The 25,819-nt window shown below is 40.6% G+C and overlaps 1 protein-coding gene across 6 annotated transcripts in view; it reads left to right on the top strand.

The window, feature by feature from the left end:
* Positions 1-25,819, top strand: part of PDE8B (phosphodiesterase 8B) — a 270,623-nt gene that overhangs the window by 66,050 nt on the left and 178,754 nt on the right. For 2 of the 6 annotated variants that reach the window (XM_040450245.1, XM_040450235.1), the window contains exon 1: positions 13,509-13,532. The exons of the other annotated variants lie outside the window; for them this stretch is intronic. In XM_040450245.1, coding sequence (XP_040306179.1) covers positions 13,524-13,532 — 9 coding nt within the window. In that variant the 5' untranslated portion in view covers positions 13,509-13,523. Of the gene's footprint in view, positions 1-13,508; positions 13,533-25,819 lie in introns of those variants that run through there. 6 annotated transcript variants of the gene reach the window in all.

The following is a 25,819-nucleotide window of genomic DNA, read 5'->3' as shown; positions in this document are numbered from 1 at the left end:
ACAGAGCATGAACGGGGGAGGGGCAGAGAGAGAGGGAGACACAGAATTGGAAACAGGATCCAGGCTCTGAGCCATCAGCCCAGAGCCCGACGCGGGGCTCGAACTCCCGGACCGCGAGATCGTGACCTGGCTGAAGTCGGACGCCTAACCGACTGCGCCACCCAGGCGCCCCAAAAGTGGGAATTTTAATTTCAGGAAGATGGGATGTCATTTCCCACACTAAAGGTATCTAGTAAAGGAGAGAAAACATTGGCACAGACCCTTTAATTACAGAGAGAATTAGAGAAAAGAGAGGTGACCAGATATCATTAGCAAAGGTGTCTAAGGAGAAGATAACAGATAGGAGCTAAGCATATTTCATCTGCATCAGCAAGTTTTAAAGTGTGTTTCAAAGATTACTAGTTATGGAGGATGTCAGACAAAAACAAAAATCGTGGGGGGTCCAGAGCTGTCTGGAATTAAGCCATTTTTAAATATTAAAAGAAGCTAGATCCATTCCTAATCTAGCAAGATAATACGTACGTATGATTTGGAGATCTAGTTTATCATGGTTAGATTTTACTAGTGAGACTAAAGGAAAGATATCAACCCCTTCTGTTACACATTTTCTACTAAAATATCAGTCAAATTGACACCAAAGAATCTCCATCAGTGCTTTGTAACTTTTCGAGGACATTAGGTGCAAAACATGAGGTTCTTTTAGGAGGCATGTGGGTAACATCCTCCTCCTCTCTCCTCCTCTTCATCTTCATCATCACCACCAACAGCTACTTCTTGAGCATCCGCAGTCTCTCTGCAGATAAAGAATTCAAGGCCTGTCCTTTTGCAACCTGGAGCTCAGACACTAGAGTGAGGTGGTCATGCTGGGGCCTCCCATACCTGCCGCATTTCTGCTTTCTCTTTGGTCTTCATCCCATGAGGCAGGCTGTGTGTGCGCTTACCGTCCTGTTTACACAATCTCATTTGGTCTTCCCAGCAGCCCCAGGAGGTGGATACTGTGTATTTTGTATCACTCCTTCTGTCTCCCAGTCACCTTTCTTTTCTTTTCCCCTCAACTGGTTATAATGTAAAAACAGGAATGTATTTTAGGTCCTTTGATGGATTTATTGCACTGCATGATTGATTTGCTTATCTACCTTGTTGATTTGGAGATAGCTGAGTGCCTCTGTGAGGGGCAGGGCCCAAGGCAGTTAGTGGCCCCCCCCCCCCAGCCATCCGAGGTCAGAGGTGGGGAAACAAAGGCAGAGCCGTACTTAGTTGTGTCCACTGCAGGGATCTGCCGGCCTTGGCCAAGGACCAAATTAGATTTGCCACCTGTCTTTGTACGGCTTATAGCTTTAAGAAAGGCTTCTACGTTTTTTAAATAGTGGGGAAAAAAGTAGAAGAAGAACATTTTTGTGACAGGTGAAAATTATATTGAATTCAAATTTCAGTGAACATAAATAATGTTTTATTGAAACAGAGCCGTGCTCATTCATTTCTGTATTGTCTGCGGCTGATTTCACACTACAGTAGCTGAGTGCAGTTGTTGTGACAGAGACCAAGTGACCCACAGAACAGAAATAGGTACTATTTGGCCATTTACAGAAAAATGTAGGCAGCCCATGGTCTACTGGAGGAGGCTCGAGAACTGTGAGCTTCTTGAGGATGGTTACTGAACTTCATTAAGGAGAGGGAGGCAGCCAGTAATATGATGTACTTCCTGGTAAGAGCTTCTCAGACTCTGGGTTTATTTCTACTCTCCTGATTACCACCTGTGTGACTTTAGGCAAATTACTTAACCTGTCTGTGCCTTCGTTTCTGTATCTGTAAAATGGGGATGACAGTAGTTCCCACCTCATAGGTTGTTACAAGGGTTATGTTTATATGTAAAGCAAGTAAACAGTGCTTCACATATAAATAGAATGCACAAATCAGGTAGTTAATGTTCGTCCTTGGGCATGGATATTTTCTCCAGGCCAGGTACAGTAGGGTCCTAGTAGCACTCAAAACTTGGCTTCTGTGGGTAGCACCTCACCCTCAGAATGCTAAGACCTCTGGCTTCCTGAGACTCTCTGTCCCCAGCACAGGGACACATAGGCGTACATTTCCCTTCTCTCTCCTGGGCCATCAGTTCCCTACCTCAGCCTCTTCACAGGGCTCTTGCCTCTCCTCCAGGACTCGACTCAGGAGCCACCATTCTGGCACTGCAGTTGTGCAGTTGGGGTCCTCAGGGTCCCAAACGTGGGTGGCATCATTCTCACATGGGCCTCCTTCCATGTCCTATCACAGCGACTGCATTCCCAGCGGCATATGGGGCCACAGACATGGCTCTTAGGTCAGTGGGGAGGTAGAGCCATGCTCTGAATTCAATACCTCTTTTGTGGCGCATGTAGCACATGCCAGGCTTTGGGCTGGGGGTTCTGCTCGTATCATTAATGCTTAGAAAATACCTGCAGAGTTGTCCTGTATATCTGGGGGAGTCCCTCTCCTGGTACCGGGTAAAATGTGTCCCCGTCCCTCCCTGGGGGCCCGCGTTCTGGAAAGATTTGGTTTCTCTCAAGAAGGTTCCCCTGCTCCCATAACATGCTCTCCAGAACCCACGGAAGGAAGTCTGAGGTTACAAGTAGGCAGACAGAGAAAGAGCCGAAGCATGGTGTTGGTTTGCGTGAACAGCACATGTAGGTCATACCTGCTTTTCTCCCTGGTACATCTGAGAAAACAGAGGTGCAGAGAGGTTCAGTGGTATTCCCAAAGTTGCAGATAGTCCCTTGCTGGGCTTCCAGAGCCAGCTCTGACCCTGAAACAAAAGGCAGTAATGGAAAGTGAAGGCGTAATAAGCATTGGCCAGACTTCCAGCTTCATGAGGGCAGAGATCATTGCCTGTTTTACTCACGACTGGATCCCGACAGCCTAGAACAGTACCCGGCTTGTGGTCAGTTCCCAGCGAGTGTTGGTTGGCCAAGGTGCAGAGGAACCAGGAGCTCCCTATCTGGACGGCGAACGAGGGACTGAGCACGGCTGTACATCGAGTGGTATGCTCTGTATCTTCAAGAAGTACATGGAAACCCCAAATTAAATTCACTTAGTTAATAGCTTCAATTTATTGCTCATCCACAACACAGTCATTGGCCCTGAGTGACAAGACCTTCCTCACCCCAGTGTACATCATCGCTGCAAGAAAGGATTCCACGTGCACCTACTGCAATGAAACAACTGTGTTCAGGCCACACAGACAGTATGTGAGATGCACTTGCAGAATCTCGTTTATCTGTGGGGGGAAGGGAGATCTAGTTATGCCAGAAAATGTCGGGAGATTGACACACCAAAGATAATACCGTGGACTAAATTATGTCCTCCCAAAGTTCCTGTGTTGAAACCCTACCCGCCCCCCACCATGCCTTGAAGGTGGGGCCTTTATGGAGGTGATTAAGGTTAAATGAGGCCGTAAAAGTGGAGTCCTGATCCTGTAGAATTAGTCTTCTTATGAGACATCAGGGAGCTCACTCTTCTGTCGGCCATGTGAGGACACAATGAGAAGGCCCCACCCAAGCCAGCAGGAGGATTCTCATCAGAAACCAAATATGCTGGCACTTTGACCTTGCACTTTCCAGCCTCCAGAACTGCAAGACAAATTTCTGTTTCTGGAGATCCCAATCTGTGGTTTTTGTTAGGCAGCCTGGGCTGACTAATGTGTGTGGCCTCCCAGTACATTCATTTGTTGATAGATCCAGGATCTGGCCGCAAAGCCTTTTACACTCAACAGCACAAGCAGAATTCTCCAAATGATGGTGCTAGCAGTTAATAAATTGTATCCGAATAAGTATAATGGTCCATATTTTCATAACAGGGAAAACTACACTTAATTACCCTCTGTTTACAAAAGGTACACCATAAACACTTCACTCATCACCGTTGTGCTGGGTTATGGTGAGATGTAAGGAAATTCTCAGTCCGAGAATTTGAGGGGTTGCAAGGCCACATGGCTTGTAAGTGGCAAAGTCGAACCCTGGCCTGGCCTCTGACCCTTAGGCAGGGATGTGTAGGCTCAGGGAGGTGGGGTGCATTCCCTGATCTGTAATGGTCATATCTACCAAGTGGCAAAAAGGAGCTTAAAATAAAGTGCTGGCGCTCCAGGAGATAGCAGGAAAATTTAGAACTAAAGTTTTGTCTTTGTCCTTAATTTACCTGACAGCATTTTCTGAAGTAATGGATGGCTCAGAAGCGTGTGGGCTGCAACATGCCACATTTGTAGCAATTACTATGCAGAGTGAGGAGAATTGGGGAAGGCATTAGTGGCATCCAGACTTGTCAGCAGTCAAGGCTGCTTGCTCTTGGTCACCTGAAGCGAGCTGTTGAGCAGCTCTTGATCTGCCGCTGATAAGAATGAGGGGAATGAAGTTTTTAGGGCAAGTTTTCCAGCACGGAAGAAATCATTTGGCTAAGGCATCTGGAGGCTTGGATTTGATTCTTTGCAAAGCAGGAAGGTTTGTGAAAACAAAAACAGCAATTACAGGCGGGTGCAGGCCTTCTGTAAGACGGTGTGTGCAGAGGTTCCTTCTGGTGGTCAGGCTTGTGTGCACACGTCCCTGTTACACAATTAGTGCTGCTTTTCTCAGTTGCCTCTGTTTCAAAAAGAACAACAGAGGCACAAACAACACAAAAAGACGAATATCTAAGGGGACAAGCATGCACCTGTGGATATGTCATCATACTGGAAGGAGGAATAAGAAATTCATATTTATTGTACATGCTACTCTTTATCAGGCTCTGTGCTAGGCTCTTTAGGTGGGTATGTCCTATCTTTGTTTACGCAAGCAACCTTTTACAAATTAACAAATAGAGGGGTTAAACATCTTGGATTGGGTTGGGTTATGGGGAGGTCTCTCACTGTCTTTGTAGCTTCGGATGATTGATAGTCATCTTGTACTGACTTCTCAGCCTGGGTCGCTGGTGTGCTGGGGCTTTGCTGTCAACTCTGGAGAGCAAGACATATTTCTGGGATCACTGAGTTCTCTCTTCACAGGTGCAGCGAGAGGGTAGGAAAGGCTACCGGAGATGTATCATGATTCTGCAAGTGAATTTTAGCTGAACATCATGAGATGTGTTCTTCTAGGTCATGTTATAAAAGTACATATTACGGGTACTCTTTATTAAATAGCCATCTGTAGTAGCATCTTTCAGCCACATTATGGGTTCTTGAAGACAGTTTGATAAATGGGGAAGCTTTTTGGCAGTAATAGCTAAGAGCTTGGACTTTGGAGTCAGACTGCCCAGGTTCATATCCCAGCTCTGCCGTTTATTTGTCCTGTAACCTTGAGCAAGTTTTCTTAACTTACCTGTGCCTCTGGTTTCTTCATGTATAAAATGGGAATAGTAATAGTACCTTAGAGCATTGTTAGGACTATTCAGCAATCTGTGAAAAGTTCCTAGGAACAGGGCCTTGCCCATAATGAGATCTGTAGATGGTTAGCCAGGATGGTGATGGTCATGGTGATCATGTACGGAGGAGGTTGAGAATATTGGTATTAGCATCTTCAGGCCATCAGCTCTGATTTACATAACTTGCAAGTTAATGTAGGCTAATGAGGATTAGTAGTTGGGCAGCATCGCACATTAGTGTACTTCATTCATTCGTTAGCTGTCAGGTACCTACTATGTGTCAGGCCCTGTGTTTGGTATAAAGTACACAGAAATCAATGAAACAGATGTGATTACAATTGTGCAGTAGCTGGTCAAGGTCAATTATCCAGCGTCAGGGTGTTTCAGGTAATTAATTTACCAACGTAATCACAAAACATACAATATCATTAAAGTTTGTGTTCTTTTAGATTTAATTTTTTAAATTTATTTTAGAGAGAAAGAGCCCAAGCTAGGGAGAGGGAGGGAGAGAGAGAGAGAGAGAATGAATGAATGAATATCTTAAGCAGGCTCCATGCTCAGCATGGGGCCTGATGTGGGTTCGATCCTATGACCCTGGGATCATGACTTGAGCTGAAATCAAGAGATGCTTAACCCACTGAGCCACACAAGTGCCCCATCTTTGAGATTTTACTGAACATTTCACAGCCCCTTCCATAGCTGCCCTGTCCTGTATTGGCCCAGTGTGGCTATGGGAGCACCAAGAGGGCTGGAAAACAAGGTGGAAAAGGTGGTCAGCCCTTCACAAGAGGCATGCTAAAGAATTTAGAATTTAGATGTTATCCTAACAGCAGTAGGGTTAAACAGCAGAGAGAGGTGAAATTTGGAATCCAGAATAGCTTTAAAGCGCCTATTAATTCTAAAGCGCTCTGATCCCATACCAGCTATGTTTTATTCTATTTATATTTTAATGTAGTCACTGATATATTTGGGTTTAAATCTACCACTTTTTTTTTTTGATTTTCTGTTTGTCCCATCTGTTTTGTTTCCCTCCTTTCTTGCCTTCTTTTAGATGGATTGCATTTTTGTTGTGTGGTTTGTTTGTTTTTTTTAAATCACTTGATTTCCCCCTCCCACTAGTGTGTTTCTTCTCGGTCACTGGAGAAAATAGAGAATGCACCTCTAACTTACCAAAGTCCGAAGTGACTCAGCACCACTCTGCCTCCAAGAACACAGCGGGTTTATCTCCCTTTGACTTACCCGCTGTTGTCTTGTATGTTGTTTCCATGTACGTGTTAAACCTCATGATACCTTACTGCATTCTGCAGTCAGCATTATGTGGGCTGACCCCGTGTGTCCGTTTTTGTTTGTTATTTCTTGTATTCCTTCCTCCTGGGACCATTTTTCTTCTGCCGGAAGAGCACCCCTATGCCTTTTGGTGTGGGACCTCTCTGGCAAACTCTGTTTTTGTTTAAAAATATCCTTCTTGCCCTGTCATTCTTGAAGCGTATTTTCACTGCATATGGAATTTGAGTTTGGTGGTTATTTTCTTTCAGCACATTGGAGATGCCACTCCACGGTCTTCTGGCTTCCCTCTTTGCTGCTGAGAAGTATCTATTCTGAGGGTGATTCATTTGAAGGTCATCTGTATTTTTTCCTCTGGCTGCTCTTAAGATTTTTTTTTTTTTTTTTTTGGTCTTTGATTTTCCACGGTGTCACTGCAATGTGTGTAGGTGGGGATCTCTTCTAATTTAGACTGCTTGGGAGTTGTTAGTCCTTCTAAGTCCACGGATGGGTGTCTTTTATGGGTCCCAAAATATCCTCAGCTATGACTGCTTCACACAATGCTTCTCCCTCATTTTCTGACTCTTGTCCTTAAACTCCAAGTAAATACCTCTTAGACCTTCTCACGTCTCTCTCACGTGTTTCTTGCTCTCTCTTCCGTTTTGTCTTTGTGTGACACATTCTGGATAGTTTTTCTGATATCTTAAGGTTGACTAATTCTCATTTCAACTGTAGTTTATCTGCCGTTAAATCTTCCCATTGATTTATTAATTTGGATTATTACTTTGTAGTTCTAGAAGTTTTATTTGGTTCTTTTCAAGTCTACCAAATCATTTTTTAACATGCGATTTTCACTTCTCTTCTGAAAATTTCAGGCTTTTGGTTTCAGTATCTTTGAATGTTGTAAGTATAGTTGTGTTATAGTCTGCATCTGATAATCTGAGAATGTGAAGGCTGGCTCTCTTTCTGTTGTTTCTTTTGGTTTTCATTTATATTGTTACATGTGCCTGGTTATCTTTTTCTTTGCTTCCACCAAGGTTCGGTGGTTACACTAACTGGCTTAATCTGAGCTCAAGGCTGCAGGTTCCCTGGATGACCTAGCTGGTGCAAGCATGCTTTGAGTGTGCCCAATGACTGGTTCACTTCAGCTCACTCTTTTCCCCTTTAGGGCCACAGATGAACCCTCAGGTGGTTTCCCACACTCTCCACCTTTGGTGGCCCCCAGCTTTGGCTTTAGATTCCTTTTCCCCTTTGACTCTTAAAACAAGGAGCTCAGTTTCACAACTCTTTCTTTCAAATTAGGAAATAATCCTGGATAGTACATTTACCCAACTGGGTTCTGATCTAGAATTTGACCTGGTAATTCCTCACTATGTTGATACTTCTTTGAAGCCTTTGAGAGAATGCTTTAAGATACCTTATTCGGGGTATTTTTCCGTGTCCTCATTGGGAATTGGTCCTAATTTTCCCAGTGTACCATGATTAGAGGTGCAAGTAAGTTCCTGTTCTGACTTGGATGCAGCAAGTTTGGTGGCCCTGTTAATTGTGTTTGTTTAGGAAGATACTTTTGTATCTGCCCATTTCCTCTTCTTGGAATGAGTGGAAAGGTGTTGATACTCTGGAAGGGAGGTTATTGCTACCTGTACTTTCCAACTGGCAGAGAGAGCCTTCGAGGTACGAGAAGTTTTTTGAACGGTTGATAACTGGTGCTTTGGAAAAAAAGAGATCAATATTTCCATAAATTTTTCTGTTACCGAGTTTGGGTAGATAATTCCCATTTCAACCTTTCCACTTTGTATTTTATCAGTTTAGTCTCTCCACCATCACATCACATCCTATTGTAAAGCCTTATATTTTCAGAGAGCAAACGCCATTTATGTGAAAGAACTGATTTCTTGCCTATAAATGTACCTCAGTAAAAAAGTAGTAAGAACATTAGTGTACAAGGAGCAGAAGCCAATCCCACTTGTTTCTGGGCAACATCAGGCACTCTTCGGAAGGCAGTTTGTATTTTCATATATGAATATATTGGCTCACAACAATTATGAAGAAAACAATGTTTCAAGTATGTTGCAATGTTAGTTTGAACGGGTATGTATTTTTTTTTCATTTTACTATTTTTTTGCCTGGGTATGTATTTTAAAGGATACGTCATTGCAATACTGAGGTAGTATTTGAAAATGTGTTCTTTACCTGGAGACACATAATTGTTAATGCGTGTGAGGTTGCAGAGAAAAATAGTTGACTATAAGAAGTGCCTTTTCGTGTTCTTAATGTGTATTCTTTTTTTTTTTTTTTTTTTTTTTTTTTAGCAGTTTTCCCTCTTTACATCCTTAGATCCCAAATTGCTATCTCTGAAGCATTGGCCTTCAAAATGATTGGTAAAAGCTGTTCAAAATATTAACATTTTTGTTCTGCTTCTTAGAGAAACCTTAGAGAAAAAGAAATAGAAAATTGCCCCATGTAGGTATTTTATTCATTTGGAATTTCATTGGCATGAAAACAACTTACAATGAATATTGTTACCTTTCACCATTCTTTATTTGACACTGTTCTCCAAAGGCAGCCTAGAAAACTGGAACACAAGTTTTGGAGTAAAAGCTTAGGATACAGGCAGGTACCCCTCTTTTTCAGAAGTTTGCCGTGTGCCACTTCACTTTAATGAAAGACCTATGTTAGTACCTGGTTTTGACAAACAAAAGAAATCCGAAAAAGATTTTCACTTCCATGAAACAAGGTGAAAAGCAAAAATAGCATTCAGTGTTTGTTTTGCAGTCAGCCCTTAGAGAGGCAGGGCGCACCTCGAGCTGTGAGAGAGGTGTCACCAAGCTCCTTCTTGGGAACTACAGTCAGCATCTCAGCATCCAGCCGCCATGGCTTTGAACTGCGTCTGTGAGCATCTATGTTTTTTGTGATTTCTTTTGTGCATCTGCTAGCAAGATGTGTCGTAAGGTATCAGAAAAGCCCAAGAGAGGGTATTTTTGAAGTCTGGAGATGTTAAAATTTTTTTCAATAGAAATGAGTGGTAATTGCTTCTTTATGCCATTGCTGCTTACTAAAGGTTTTATAGAAATGCTCCACTTCCAGACACCAAGGGGAACCTGTACCTGAAGTTTTAGTTGTACAGCCCTGAGGTGAAACTTGAAATCGAATCTTATAGAAAGGCAATCTTCGGTGATATCATTGGTCACAAATGCACTATACAGTAATAAAGTATTTTCTCTCTTAGTTGCTACATAAATAAATCCTAAGTGGATGGATTTAGTATGATTGTAGAATGGACTAAAAGGACGTTGGAGTATTTTATATTTTAGGTGTTTCTGTTACTATCGATATGAAGTGTGCTTTCATTTTGTCCTCATTAATGGGGCCTAAAAGGTTACTAAATAGAAATAAGGCATTGGAAATTGTGTGGAATCAATAAAGAGAATGATCTTTATGATTGTATCTTCACTTGGAAAATTTTGCATATACCTTTCAGATCCGTTTGGGTCACCGTTCCAAAAGATTGCTGTTGCTTAGCAACTGGATTACATACCCTGGGACTCCTCCAAAGAACTTTTTAAGTGTTAACTCTTCAGAAATTGAGAGATACCTTGGACATTTTGAATCTCTTAATTTTAAAGTAGATAGGAATTGTGCTTAGAAAAGAACCACAGTGAAAAACAGTCTCATAAGTAGGTAGGAAAAATCTCCACGAACTATTTGAATAAATGCTCTTCGGTGTAGAAAATTGAGGTGCTAAAAAAAAATTGAAATCATTGCCCTGGAGAATGATAGGTTAGTGCTGTCTTTCAAGATTTCCATCTCTAATGGTTTTTTTCACCGCCTCTTTTTTGCAGTCATTGTATTGTTACCCCAAACCCTCAACGCCAGGTGTGGAATGACACACCCACTTCGTTTCCTTCTGCCTTTCTCAGAAAGGGGCTGATCTTCCAGTCTTTGTTTTTTGGGTTCTTTGTTTTTCTTTTCTACCAGGATGCTACTTCTGAAATACAGTTGAATAATGGTTGGAACATTCATTGTGACTTGAAATGAAAAGAAGCCTAATTGGAATTAATTTTCTTTTTCTCACTATTAGTCCTTCAAGGTTGACTGATTTCTTTCGTGTCTGCCATTTTCTGTTCGTCTTGAAATGTCTTCTGTTTTCCTAGCTAGTCTAGCAGTCACTGGTGATTCTCTGCCAGCAGAGGTGAGAGCCCACTAGGTTTCTTAGTTTGTGTACAGGGAGGTGTAGCTTCTTTCATAAATAGGGCCTATTGGGGAGAGAAAAGGAGGGTTGATGTGTCTTACGATTTTGTGAATCGCTTTTCTTTCCAAAGGGCCCTTAATTTCGATTGTGTCCTTCTTTTTTTCCCTTAACCATCAGGCATCGGGGGGCTGTGACCCTCCAGCTTCCTGTCTTCCTGGAAGTAGAATCATCAGGCTTGTTTTCAGTGTTTGCACATTCAGGGTGGGAAGCTCTTTCTGGAGGCGATTTCGGTCTCTTCTGCCATCCCAGCCTACCACCTGACCCTCTTCTCTAGCCAGGTTTCTGATCATCTCAGATGTTTGTTACCTCCCTGTGCATTTATTGAAATTTCTAGCGTGCTCCATCCCTGGCTATGCTCTAGGCAGGCTGGTTTCCTGGGCAAGCTACCACGCGCTTCGACAGGGCCCAGTTCTCAGAAGGGCCTCACACTTGGAGTTGAACGCTCTATCATCACTGTCTTGAAATTCTTAATAATTTAATCTTTAGGTTTGTGTTTTGTAAGTGAGATTTGATGGCACACTGGACATGTATCAGGGCCCTAAAGCCTCCTGCTTGGGTTCTGCCTCCTCTTTCGCTCTCTACCTCTCCTGGATCGGGTTAGCCACCTGTTCTTGCCCCTAGTCTGTGATCACTGCCTCTCTCTGGCTGGGGTGGCCCAGTGAGGCCTGTGCTCTGTCCATGCCTCCAGACCCACCAGAGAAGTGTGTGCAGGAGGGGTTGGGATCAGGGCAAAGCAGCGGCTGTCCTTGTCCCCGTTTGTCACTGTCACAGTGCATTCAGCAGGTGACTCAGAGGGGGGCCTTTTATCTCCCACTGATCCAGGTGCACAGTGTATCCTAGCACAGAAGTTGGAATTCCTGGCAGGTTGCCAGTCCGGGCTTGTTGGCAGTGATAGGCCCCTGGGGAGGGGAGATTGATATCTCTGCCCTGGCTGGGGCCCCTCATTTTCGTTTTGTGCCAGGCCCTGCCAATTGTTTTTTGAGCCTTGGCTCTAGACATGAGTTATGGGTGATTTCACTTGTTCTCTTGGTTGATCTCTATGGTTTTGGGAGAGATTCAACTGTCACTTAGTCAACTGTCATTATCTCCTGGGAAACCAGAAGCTCCTGATTTTTTAAAATTTGCTTTGTTGGATTTTTTTTCAAGTTACAAAAGCAGTTAGTACTTTTTGCAGCAAAACAAACAACATAAATGTGTGCAAAGTAAAAGTCAACATTCTGTTTCCCCTTCTTCCAGAGTAACCAGTGTTCACAGTGGATGCATATGTGTGATTGTCCCAACCTTTTAGTCATGATTATATAATATGCACACACACATGCACACGCACACTCTCTCACTTGGTACCTTGTGGAGTTTTTTGAGGAATTGCAAAAATGCTAAAATCTTGATACCTGAAAGTCCCTCTATTTTCAATACATATGGATCCAACTCATTCTTTTTAATAATATATAATATTCTATATTCATCATATAAATTTGCCATAATTCATTTGCTAGTTTCATCACATGAATGTTTAAGTTGTTGCCAGTTTTTTAGTGCTATAAACAAGAGAGCAAATAAGTATCTTCTCATGTATTATCCACTAGCATTTCCTTATCTCTGGATTTCTTATTCATCCCCTGTATATTTTTTCTGTTGGAATACCTGTCTTCCTCCTCTCCGTTTGTTTTTTTTTTTTTTTTAATGTTTGTTTCTGAGACAGAGAGAGACAGAGCATGAACTGGGGAGGGTCAGAGAGAGAGGGAGACACAGAATCTGAAACAGGCTCCAGGCTCTGAGCTGTCAGCACAGAGTCAGACATGGGGCTCAAACTCAAAGACGGTGATTTCATGACCTGAGCCGAAGTTGGAAGCTCAACCAACTGAGCCACCCAGGCACCCCTTTCCTCTCCGTTGTGAAAGAGTTTTGGGCCTACTGTTTCATCTGTCTGGCAAAATTTTTCCTCAGTTACTGTTTGTCATTTGACTTGATGTCTTTGCCATAAAGTTATTAAAGTTAAATGTCTGTTGTTTTCTTTCTGGTTTAGTATTTTGTGACTTGCTTGAGAAAGTCTCTCTAATGCTGAGGTTATAACACATTCTGCTGAGTTTCTTACAATTAAAAAATAGTTGGAATCCACTTGAACTCTGTATATTTTATCTCACATAATTTTTGTTTCCTTTCAGATAGTTAATTATTATAGCCACTACCATTTTTGAAAAATTCCTTCATTTCCATTTTTCATCACTTAGTGTGTTTCAGCATACATTTGGATCTATTTTTAGATTCTCAGTTTTATTCTGCTAATGCATTTGTGTATTCCCTTGCCAATGACATAATGTTTAAAATGTAATGGTTTTATAATACTGTATTTGGTGAAGAACATTTGTCATTTTATTTCTTCTTTATTTTACAAAATTTTCTTATCAATTCTAATATATTCTTTCATATGAATTTTAAAAAAATTGCTTCCAATTACTCTAAAAACCTTGTTGATTTTTGGATCAGAATTTTATACATTAATTTAAGTTTCAATATTAATTTAAAAATATGTAATTAAAAATATTTATCTGTTTCCCTTCTGGGTTTTATAGCTGTTTTTGCCATCATGTATGAAATTGGTTTTCTGTTTCTTACAGGTTAATGTTAGTATAGAGACAGACCATCAATGGAACAGGTACAGTTTCTTGTATCATCACTTTGTTAAAAATTGTTCCTCCATTTGATAGCTTTCAGTGTTGATGTTCATGAAAAATCTGACACTAATTTTCTCTCTTTTCTAGGTAACCTTTCCTTTTTTAATAAAATTTTAACTTTATTCTGGTATTTCAGATATTTCAGCAGGGTATGCCTGGTTAAGCCTGAAGGTTCAATGCTTTTTTTTTTTAATGTTTATTTTTGAGAGAGAGACCATGCAAATGGGAGAGAACAGAGAGAGAGAGAGAGAGAGGAACAGAGAATCCAAAGTGGGCTCTGTGCTGACAGCAACAAGCCTGAGGTGGGGCTCTGAGCCCCCCCAGGCCCCCAGAAGGTTTAAGGATCTCTAAGGAAAGTTTTCTTGTGTTTGTTCTTCAGTTAATGTGTTTTTCATCTGGACCTTTTTTTCCCTCTAGAGTTACTGATTTTGCATTTTAAATATTCTAGATCTATTTCTTTTCTTTTCTTTTCTTTTCTTCTGTGTTGGGATAGATTTTTTTTATTTGACCTTCTAGACCAGGGATCTACAGGCTTGATATTGCTTGCCAAATCCATGCTGCTGCCTGTTTCTATAAATACAGTTTTATTGGAACACAGCCAAGCACATTTTATATATGTATTATCTATGGCTTCTTTCATGCCACAGTGGCAAAGTTGGGCAGTTTCAACAGAAGATATGGCCCACAAAGTCAAAAATATTTACTAACTTGATCTTTACAAAAAGTTTACTAAGTCCTGTTCCAGACCACTTCTTTTGTTCTCCTTCAGGTAGGTTATGGGGTTAAAAAAAATTTTCCCAAATCTTTGTCATTTCAGAAGATATTTTTTCTGTCCTAATTAGATCACCTTCAGGATTTGCATTTCTGTGTCCATTAATTTATCTTTGTTTGTTTGTTTGTTTGTTTTTGTCTCTTTTGTTGGTGAGGTCTCATTTTAGTTTGTATCCCCCCACCTCTAGGGACCAGGTCCCTTTTAGAGGTTGTAGGTTTTCTTTGCCTGTTCCTAGGTTGTATGCCCTCAGCACCAACACATTGAGGTTGTGGAACCTCTCAAGCAATGTCATGATGGGAGGGGATAGAGGATCTGGCAGTCCTTGCTAGGGGCGAAACTGTACCTGTTCCATTGGTGATTGAGGAAGGTCTTAATTCCCCAACCTTGACATGCAGCAGGTGGCAGTGGACCAGCGTTTTCCAGCCTGTACGGATTGAGAATGTTTCAGTTCTTCAGATCCAGTGGGATGGTGGGACTTCCATCCATAGGGCCTTTCACAGTAAGCTGAGAGATGTAGCACCTCTGTGCAGAACGCATACCTGTGTGCACATCCATGCATGTGGTCGTGCACATCTTCTGCCTTCTTGGCTTTCTTGGGAGGCCAAGTATTATCCCCATTATACTGTGTATCACAGATAACAAAGCCTTTTAAGCCTCAGCTGCCCCATGTTTTCTAGACCTCCTTACTGATTTCTAATTTGGGCATTTACTTTATTCTTTTGCCTTACTATGCTGGGAAGGAATAGGTGATATGGATGTTTATAGTATAGATTGGCTTGCTACCTGACATATGTTTGATCAGGAGTTTAGTGGATTTCTATATTCCCATTCGCAAGTGAAGGACTATGCTCCTGTATATTACGTGTATATGTGTATGTATGTACATATGCACATACACACCCCTTCACATACACATCACAGGCCCAATGTTGATTATAAAGTAAATATTATAGTGCACGTACTGCGTATAGTCCCATTAACAGAGTCAATCATGAGGGTGAAATAAACTCCAAAGAAACCAACGTTCAAGGACCCTGTTTGGTAACCCTTTATGCCATCTTCTAGAAGTTGCATGAGAATACTCACTGGCTAATGGATGTTTATCATTGCTGTGGTTTACAGAGAAAATGTTAGTTCAGCTGATTACTTGAACTTTTTCAGTTTATAGAGGTTTCTTTTTATAACAAGGATTTACAGATTTAAAATGTGATCCGTATTTGTTATTAATCATTATTTAAAAGCTTTGCTTCAGACAAGGTGTAATTTAAATTCGTGAGTATCCTTTATCACTTTAGGAATGTTTATTTACAATTATTTGACATTTATCGTTATTTAATTATTTACAGTAACAAATTTATTTTCACATCTTCAGGATAGTTTTTGCCCTAGAGGATTGTGAACTGGAAATAACATGTGAAAGCAATGATAGGGTCATATTTTTATGTACCACAAAAGAAGTGTAACCCTTGTGGGAGCTGGGAGCTGCTCTAATGCACTATTTGGTCTGTTTATCACGTTCTGACTACATTTAAATGTGTAGGCAATTTTATTAGGCATTCAACGTTTACTAGTACATTATTATTTTTATTGTAATCTCATTTGATTTAATTTCAGTTTTAAAATTCTATAGTAGTTTCTGTGAGTCTGGCATAGAAATGACTTTTTGCTTTTACTCTGTTGAACCATGCAGAAAATATCCTCCTTTAGTCTTAAGCAACTAGAACAATTTTTCCCCTTCTTTGTATTATGGACAAGGTCAGATTACAGAGAAAACATAACATGTTACAGTTTTTTTCAAACAAATAGAAACAAAATATTTAACTTCTAGGGTATATCATGAGCTCTGTACAGATATATTCCATTCTGTATCTTCTCTTCCATCCCTGTGTTCACACGTGAGTATCACTGATGTTAAGAATGATGAGAATAAGGTACTGCAAAATTATTTCCAGTACAGCAAATTTGTAAGGCCTGAGTGCCAACTATCACATTTTAGAAAAAAAAAATCAAACAAAAAACACCAGCATATAGTTTTCTCAACAACCCTTATTTGATTAGAAATTTGGTTAGCAAGAATATTCTGTTTTTTTTTAAGTATATTTATTTGTTTTGAGAGAGAGTGGGAGAAAGGCAGAGAGAGAATCTCAAGCAGACTCTGTTTTCTTAGTGCAGAGCCCTATGCAGGGCTTGATCCCATGAACTGTGAGATCATGACCCGAGACAGATTCAAGAGTCAGACATTCAATGACTGAGCCACCCAGGCACCCCAAGAATATTCCATGTGTTGAGCATTTTGTTTAATTGGACTTTGCTTAGCTGTGTTATTAATTTATTCTGCAACAAATTATTGAACCTCAAGTCGACTGGAGGCGTTTTTCCAGTTGCCAGAATAGTGAAAGTGAACTGAATGATAGTGAACATAGAATATGCTAAGTTAAAACAACCCCCTCCTCCAAGAAAGATACACCTAGTAAAACAACACAGAAAATAAAATTCATTAAATAGTTTTAAAATATCTGGTAAATCCAAAAGAAGGCAGAAAAAGAAGGAAAATGACAACCAAGGGCAGAGGAGATAAGTGAAAAAGAGTAAGTTGATACATGTAAACCTAACCATATCAATAATTATATTAAACGTAAGTGGTCTAAAAACCTCAAAAGGCAGAGATTATCAGATTGGATAAAAGAAGAGAATATAGAAAACTGTATGCTGTCAACCAGTCACCCACCTTAAATCTAAAGACACAGAAAGGTTAGAAGTCAAATGATAGAAAAAGATACACAATGCTAATAGTAATCAAAAGAAAGCTGAAGAGAATATAGTAATGTCAAACAAAATTAATTTTGGACCTGAGAATATGAGCAGTGATAAATATTATCATTCCAAAGTAAGTCCATCCCAAAAATGAGTCAATGAATCAAGACTATATAATACTATAATATGCATATAGTCATAGGACTTCAAAATATATTGGAATAAATACTGGTGGGTTTTTTTATCTTAACCTCTGTTCATCCCCCACATCTTTTCCTGTTTTTTTTGCCTTGGGGAATGTACTCTCCAGCTGACCTTTTTATCATGCCCTTCTCTCTTGGATCCTACTCCTAGGGGTATAGCTCCAGCCTCTTTCTGCTGGCACCACCGCGCTCCAGGGGCAGGTAGACTTCTTGGATACGTTCCCTTCAAGGTACCCATTGTCCACTTGCCCCACAGGACAGATAACACATCGTTGCCCCACAAAACTCTGGAAGTGTAGCCTTCTCCCACTATCCTCTTGCCCTCTTCCATTGAGTACAGCTCTAGGCAGCCCTCGTCTCTATCATATAGGACCCTGCCTCTCCACAGCTTTTCTGGTGATAGCATATGGAGCCTGTGCATTTCCTTTTGCAGCTCAGCAATAATTCTGGTGGAAGGGAGGTGCCAGATTCCTTTCTGCACCTCCCCTGTCTTAAGGGAGTTCTTTTGCTGCTGCTCTCCTTGGAGGGAGAATGTTCTCTCCCCTTCATGCTCTAAAAAGAAGGCAGTGTGGGGAGGCTCCAGTGCATTTCCTACCAAGCCAACAACTGTTTAAAAATTATTCCTCATTCAGCCAGCAAATCTCCAGCCTTCTCTCAAATAGGCTGGAGGTGGGAGATGAGCTAATAGTGGTGGCAGTGCATACCCCTATCCTGGCAAGTCCTCTCTAGGTCATTCTCTATGGTGTAGTGACCCTTATTTCAGCTTGTGGCCATTTAACACCTGTTATGTGTGGAAAAGTGAGTATGTGTATAAAGCTGTCATTTACATCTAATTGTACTAATGAAATGTAAAGGACCAGCTAATTTGGTCATTCAAGATTATTTTGAAAAACTTTAATATGGCAGTAGAAATAGAAGATCTTGCTGAATTAAAGGTGTTTCTTAGACATCAGCTCAGCAGTTTATAGTCTGGTTTGGAAAGGAAGAGGCTTCTTCCTGGAAGGGGCATTTTAAAAAGTAACATTTAAAAATTAGCCACCATATATGTAAATGCTTCTGGAAAAATTGTATGTACAATTTAATGACTTGATAAATTAGGAAATATTAAGTACATCCATAGACACCAGTTTCATACAATTTGAATACTAATTAATTTTACAATAAAAAGTGTATCTTCAGGCGTTTTATTGATGATTTCCACTAAGGCTTACTTCTTAATAAATTGTTGGCCCATTTTCCCAAAGTACCCTGTTTCTTTATCAGAAAAGTGATGAGAAAATAAGACCATGACTGTTGTAGATGGAGAAATACATTAGGAGATACTGATCAAGACCACCCTCTAATTCTGTGGGATTGTGGAAAGACCACTGATTAAGACTGTATACAAGATAGTTGTATTCTGTTGCTTTTAAATGTCCGAAAATAAAAACGGCCTGGCATCTTTAAAAGTTTAGAAAAAGTATAATGGCTTAAAAAAATTAGGAGCTATTCTGTTAGAATTCTCCCTTGGAGGTAATAAACACAGCCTGTAGTCCCCATGAAGGGACCTCACCGTACGATACATACAGATGTTGTGATGAGGAGTGTCATCTCCATGAAGAGGAGGAAAGACGCTATGAAGGAGCTCTAATCCCTTAGCACATTGGTATAAGCCCAAGGCCTTTTGAGAGCTGGACATGATGTGGTTGTAAAACATGTCTCTTTAACGTAGATCTAGATGTATTGGGAACTAACATGAAATTAAGTGACTGATAGCAGTTGGGCAAGACTCTGGGAACCACACTTATTTCTCTGTGTTTTGTTCTCAGTTATGCCATTTTTAAAAATATAATTTGTTGTGAAATTGGCTAACATAAACTGTTTAATGTGTGCTCTTAGTTTTTGAGGTAGATTCTCGTGGTTCATTGCTTACTTAAAACACCCACTGCTTATTCCAATAAGTGCCGTCCTCAATGCCCATCACCCATTTTCCCCTCTACCCTCCACCCATCAACCTTCATTTTGTTCTCTGTATTTAAGAGTCTCTTGATGGTTTGCCTCCCTCGCTGTTTAAAACTATTTTTTTCTCTTTCCCTTCCCCCATGGTCTTGTGTTAAGTTTCTCAAGATCCACATATGAGTGAAAACATGATATCTGTCTTTCTCTGACTGACTTATTTTACTTAGCATAGTACCCTCCATTTCCATCCACATTGCTGCAAATGGCATGATTTCATTCTTTCTCATTGCCCAGTAGTATTCAATTGTATATTAAACCACATCTTTATCCATTCATCAGTTGGTAGACATTAGGCTCTATCCATAATTTACATGCCATTTTGTTTCTTCATTGTCAGATACACTTTCTGTTTCATGGGAGCTGCCCCGGTTGTTGGCCAGTGGGTGTGTTCTACACAGCTAGATCTGTAACATGCTAGTAGATACACGAGAGATCCTAGGGATGCCCTTTCCAAGGATATGCAAGAGGAACAAATACCGTCTTGCTGTCCTTCTGAATCCAGGTGTTGGGCTGTGCCTTGCACCTAGCTTTTAGAAGTTTTCCCTGACTTTGCCTTCAGCAGCAAAGGGGATTTTCCCTGCAGGGATTCAGAGAAGTATCTTGTGTTCACAGTGAAATAATTTTTATTCCTGTGTTCCTTTTGAGGGCATTCCTCTGCAGCTTACTGACACTCTCGTGTTTTCCATTTTTCCTCTCTGCATCTTTGCTCAGGATAAAATAAGCTGGGCTGCATTTTTCATACATGAAAAACATTTTTTATCAGAATACTTTATGCATTAAAAATACTAGCAGGAAATGCACCTTTACCCACTTTATGAATCATAACAGCATACTTCATGTCTATATCGTGATGGATTAAGATGAAGAAATCCTGTATGTGGAAATGGGAGTGGGACTAGTGAAAACATCTGGTGAGCAAAAGGCAAAAAAGGCAGAAAAGGAAAAGAAATAGGAGTACAGACACAACAAAGTGCTCATGGAGGTGAAGGGAAACAGTGGAGCCTGTTTCTTAACATGTTTCTTTAGAATTAAAATGGTCATTGATTTGCTTCTCCATAATCCCCCCTATGTGGTTATTAAGCATAATCACTATTACTTTTCAAAAATTGAGCTGAGAGAGGAAAATAGGTCTGCCTGTCACTTTGTACCCCTACTGAAATATTGAAGAACTCATCTATGCTGGAGGCATCATGCTGGTGTTCATTTTTAAAACACATGATTGTATAAGAGTAGAAAGTAACAAGGTTGCTTACATACCCCTTACACAAAAATTGATACTTTATACCTTATTAGCAGGTACGTATGATGTGTGTTTGTATCCAGTATTTGTGCACAAAATACACTTCTTTTATTACGTTTAATTTGGCACCTTGTATTACTTTTTATTACTCCATATAAGAACTGAGTTGTGCCCTCTGGTTTTCTACTTTGATCTTTACTACACTTATTCTATCCTGTCCCTGTCAGGACCGGTCCTTGAGAGGAGACCAGGTGGACTTGAAGGAGGCCCTTGATTTCTTTGCCAAAATTTGTTTGTTGAATCACAGGATTTAAGGACCTTCTTTGTTTAGAAGTTAGGTACCCTCTCTATCCACTCAGACACTCTCACCTGATTTCACAAGGATTAGTAGTCATCCATTTTTTATTTCACTTGTCATTTGATAGAATATCCTCAACAGAAGACTTCACTCATTTTATTTTTGGTATAATAGTAATTTTTAATGGCTGTCCTGGAGACTAATTGAAATGGGTATGGTTGTCACTTCATAGAAATCAATTGAACTGACTATAACACATGGGTTTGGTGGACAGTGTTAGAAATTTTCACCAAAATAGAATCAAAATGGAGAAAACAAAGCAAAATGATCACTGGATCATACAGAGGCCATCAAAGGGAATTTCCGAGTGATCAGTGGCAAGTAGAATAGGGAGACAAGCCCTCAGAGTTGAGGGCAGAATACATTTTGGTCCAGGGAATAGGAAATGTTTTGTATATAGTGAGTTAAGAGCAATGTGAAATTTTATTCAAATGCTGATTTTGCAGTGGGCTAATATAGTCTTCTGTCTCAGTGGAACATATTTATAAATAAAAACCTTTGTTTCTTGGATCGTATTTAAGTGAATAAAGGTTTTTACTCTTTAGTACTAACAGCTTTGATACATGGTCTCTGCAATGCTGTTGAATATTCTGGTAAGTAATTTTTCATAGAAAACAAATTTGGTTCTTTTGCATGGAAAGACTAAATTACAGGAACTCATCATCCCGCTCCACTCCCCCACCCATCAAAATAGGATGATTTGAAAATACCATAATTAGTTTATTCACATGGCTTATTGAAGTTGAGTGGGTTTTACCAGGTCATTGCTAAAGGTTTCCAAGTCCCCTATAATTACCTGGTATTTGGTGCTGTGTAGAGTGACTACATAACTAATTTCCTGATGGGAGTTATTATTTGACTCTTTCATTATTACTTTTTTATAGCAGCTTTTTTGAGATTTAATTTACCTACCATACAATTCACTCCTTTAATGTGTACAATTCAGTGGCGTTTAGTAAATTTCCAGAGTTGTGCAACCATCACTATCATCAATTTTATATGGATTAGCCATCACCACCATGTTCCCTCTCACCACCTCCCAGCCCCAGAGAAACAGAAATCTTGCTGTCTGTATAAATTTACCTGTTCTGGATACTTCATATACATGGACTCATACAGTATGTGGCCTTTTGTGACTGGCTTCTTTCACTTACCATAATGTTCTCAAGGTGCATATATGTTGCAGTGTATCTCGATACTTTATTCCTTTATATGACTGTTATATTCCATTTTATGGATATACCATGTAATTTATCCCTTCATCGGTTGATGGAGTTTGGATTGTTTCTACTTTTTAGCTATTATGAAAAATGTTATGAACATTCATGCACAAGCTTATATATTCATGTATTTTAATTTCTGTTGCGTGTATACCTAGAAATGGAATTCCTGGGTGACTTGCTGAGTGAATTGCTTAGTTCTTTTTAAAAAAAATGTTTTAACATTTATTTGTTACTGAGAGACACAGAGAGACAGAGCGTGAGCATGGGAGGGGCAGAGAGAGGAGGAGACACAGAATTTGAAGCAAGCTCCAGGCTCTGAGCTGTCAGCACAGAGCCCGATGCAGGGCTCGAACCCACCGACTGTGAGATCATGACCTGAGCCAAAGTCAGATGCTTAACCGACTGAGCCACCCAGGCGCCCTTGAATTGCTTACTTCTAAGCTTAACCTTCTGAGGAACTTCCAGACTGTTTTTGCAAAGCGGCTGTATAAGTTTTTATACAAATAAGTGTATGAGGGTTACAGAATCTCCACATTTTGGCAGCATTTGTTATTACATATTTTTTCTTACAGTGGGGACAGTTTTGAGAGTGAAAGTGAGTGCTTATTAATTATATCAGGTATGAACCAGTGTCAATATCCCAAGCTAACTAGAGAGTTTGATTATTCTAGAATTTTGGGGAATGGAGGCCTGTTCAGAGTAGTAGAATAAAGGCAGGTAGGGGGATATTTACGGGGAACAGAGTTGAGTGCCAGGGAGTAATAGTAATTGGAAATATTCAACTGGAAGGACATGTCCAGGTTTATCATAATGTCCTATTACTGTTTGTAATGATCAAATCTACATTTATTTTGAAAGGAATCAAGACCCTTAAAATCATTTTTACAGGATACAATTATGTTCTTCTTTAAAAGAAAAAAATTTAAAAAAAAAATTTTTTTTTTAATTTTTTTTTTAACGTCTATTTATTTTTGAGACAGAGAGAGACAGAGCATGAACAGGGGAGGAGCAGAGAGAGAGGGAGACACAGAATCTGAAACAGGCTCCAGGCTCTGAGCTGTCAGCACAGAGCCCGACGCGGGGCTTGAACTCACGGACCGTGAGATCATGACCTGAGCCGAAGTCGGATGCTTAACCGACCAAGCCACCCAGGCGCCCCAAAAGGAAAAATTTTTTAATGTGTATTTATTTTTGAGAGAGAGAGAGCATGAGCTGGGGAGGGGTGGAGAGAGAAGGACACACAGAATCCTGAACAGGCTCCAGGCTCCGAGCTGTCAACACAGAGCCCAATGTGGGGCTCAAATTCACGAACTGTGAGATCATGACCTGACCTGAAGTTGGACGCTCAACTGACTGAGCCACCTAGGCGCCCCAATTACGTTGTTGTTAATAGTAAGATACAGTGGTAGATCGACTCTTGTTCAGTAGGTGAACCAACTATAAGCCATTTTGTCCAGAATTGTCCAGGGGCTCCAGTAAAAGGAAATCAAATCAGACCTTTCAGTACTCTTACTGTAGTTTGTTACCAGGGACATTCTTTGACATCGAAGTGCATCCTTCTCCTGGGCCTCACCTGGCTGTTGATGCAGGTCGTTAGATCTTCAGGTTTTGCAGATTTTTGTCAACTTACTCCTTTTTCAGTGACCAGCTGATAGTGTTCTTACAAGACGCCTTGGGTGGGGTCCCTAGCCCTGCTCCCTGTCACTCTGGCACTGGATTCCTCAGGCTGGCAGTAGCTTGTGGTCCTCCTGTGGGCTGGCCGGGGTGATGCCTGTTGAGCATCAGCTGGCCTAGAAACCGAGACATCATAATAGTGGTTGCGTTGGCCCAATAAATACAGGCTGGACTTGAATACCCACAGAAGGTATTCTTTCTAGACGGATGATCTGTCAGGGTAGCCTTTATCTACTGATGAAAGCTATATATGAAAATGTTGCCTTTGCTCATTTGCTGACAGCTCAGGGCGGAGGGGTTTGTTTTGTTTAACCATAGTAACTTAATTCACCAGTGTCTTTAATATAGTTACAGCTCTTCTTCCAGTTTTTTAATTGTATTTTTAATTGTCCTAATCTTATAGGTTTAAAAAAAAAACTATAAGGCTATTTTGGAGTTTTTAAAAAATTTTACCCATAAAGTATCACTGTCTTTTCTATCCAGAATGATAGCTCTCTTGAAAATCTCATGATCTGATTTAGTCAAGTGGCTCTGGGAAGAGATGCCTTCCTTCTCTGGGCTCTCTACCATCTCGGGTCGCCTCTTATTTGTTTGTGCTAGGGATATGTAAGGAGAACAACTCTACTGAGTGTTCTCCCAGAATTTAATTAGAAAAGGCAAAATGCTTGATAAAAACGCACTTCTCTCAAGATTAAATATCCTGCGGGGAAAATGGGCTGCAGTTTAAACTGCAAGCGCTTCTGAGATAATTCACATTGTCCTTGATAAAGATGTATAGATAGGGAGTCGGCTTTTTTTTCCTTCTTTTCTAGGGAGCAGGTCAGAGTACATCCTGTGAAAGTGGAGTCAGGGTTGCCCTGCTCCTGAGGCCTTTTGGAGAGCTCAGCTCAAACTCGGCTTTGACCAGGCTGCTCAGGAAATAAGGGGACCTCACCCTTGCCTGGTGGGGTGGGCCTTGGAGGGGCATCCTGCCGCATAGCAGTGTTGTCCCTGAGGTGGAAGAGAGCACGGTCAGTCCTCATTATCTGTGTACCTGAGATTTTGCCTATTCCCTAAAATGTATTTGTAACCCCAAAATCAATACAGTGCTTTTGTGGTCATTTGTGGACACGGGCTGAGCAGCGAAAACTTCAAATCACCCAGTGTGTATGTCCTCATCGGCTTAACAAGGTGATGCTCTGCCTTCTTGTTTCAGCTCTCACACTATGAACAAACGTCCTTTTCTCAGTCTATTTAGCGTCACGATTTTCACGTTTTTGTGCTTTTGATTGGTGATTTCGCTATTTAAAATAGCCCTCAAGCATAGTGCTGAAGTGCACATGTGTTGTGTTCCTAAGTGCAAGAAGGCTATGACGTGCCTTGTGAAGGAAATATGTTAGATAAGCTTTATTCAGGCTTGAGTTACAGTGCTTGTGGCCATGAGTTCACTCTTAATAAATCAACAGTATATTAAATGAAGTGTGTTTTATTTATTCATTTTTAATTTCTAACTTTTTTTAGAGAGTACATGCAGGGGAGAGGGGCAGAGGCGGGGGCGGGGTGGGGGGAGAGAGAGAGAGAAAGAGAAAGAGAGAGAGAAAGAGAATGCCAAGCAGGCTCCACGCTCAGTGTGGAGCAAGATGTGGGACTTGATCCCAAGACCCTGGGATTGTGACCTGAGCTGAAATCAGGAGTTGGGCTGACTGAGCCATCCAGGTGCCCCTAAACAAGATGTCTTTACATAGAAACACACATTAAATAAGGTTATATATTGATCAGTTGACAAAAATGTTGTAAAGAGAGGCTTGTAGGAACCTAGCCCTGTATTTCTCTTGGCACAATGGTTTGGTATTTATTAATTTGTTGTTGGCTGTGACTTTATAGACCATAAATGAGAATGAACGATCTCTCTTCCTCTCATAGTTTTTCAAGTTTGTGAGACCTTGCCTTTGGCCCTCTACGGGAAAGCATAGGGCTTATTATTTCTTGGATCTGTTGATCTCTGTGTCTGGAGAATTAGATTGACAAATTATAAATACTATATAGTGTTGAGTTTTGAAAACCTTG

Source organism: Herpailurus yagouaroundi, unplaced genomic scaffold, assembly GCF_014898765.1.
Source record: "Herpailurus yagouaroundi ecotype Mexico unplaced genomic scaffold, PumYag 29, whole genome shotgun sequence".
Lineage (NCBI taxonomy): Eukaryota > Metazoa > Chordata > Mammalia > Carnivora > Felidae > Herpailurus > Herpailurus yagouaroundi.
The sequence above is the reverse complement of the archived record's forward strand: the minus strand, read 5'-3'. Positions and strand labels throughout refer to the sequence as shown.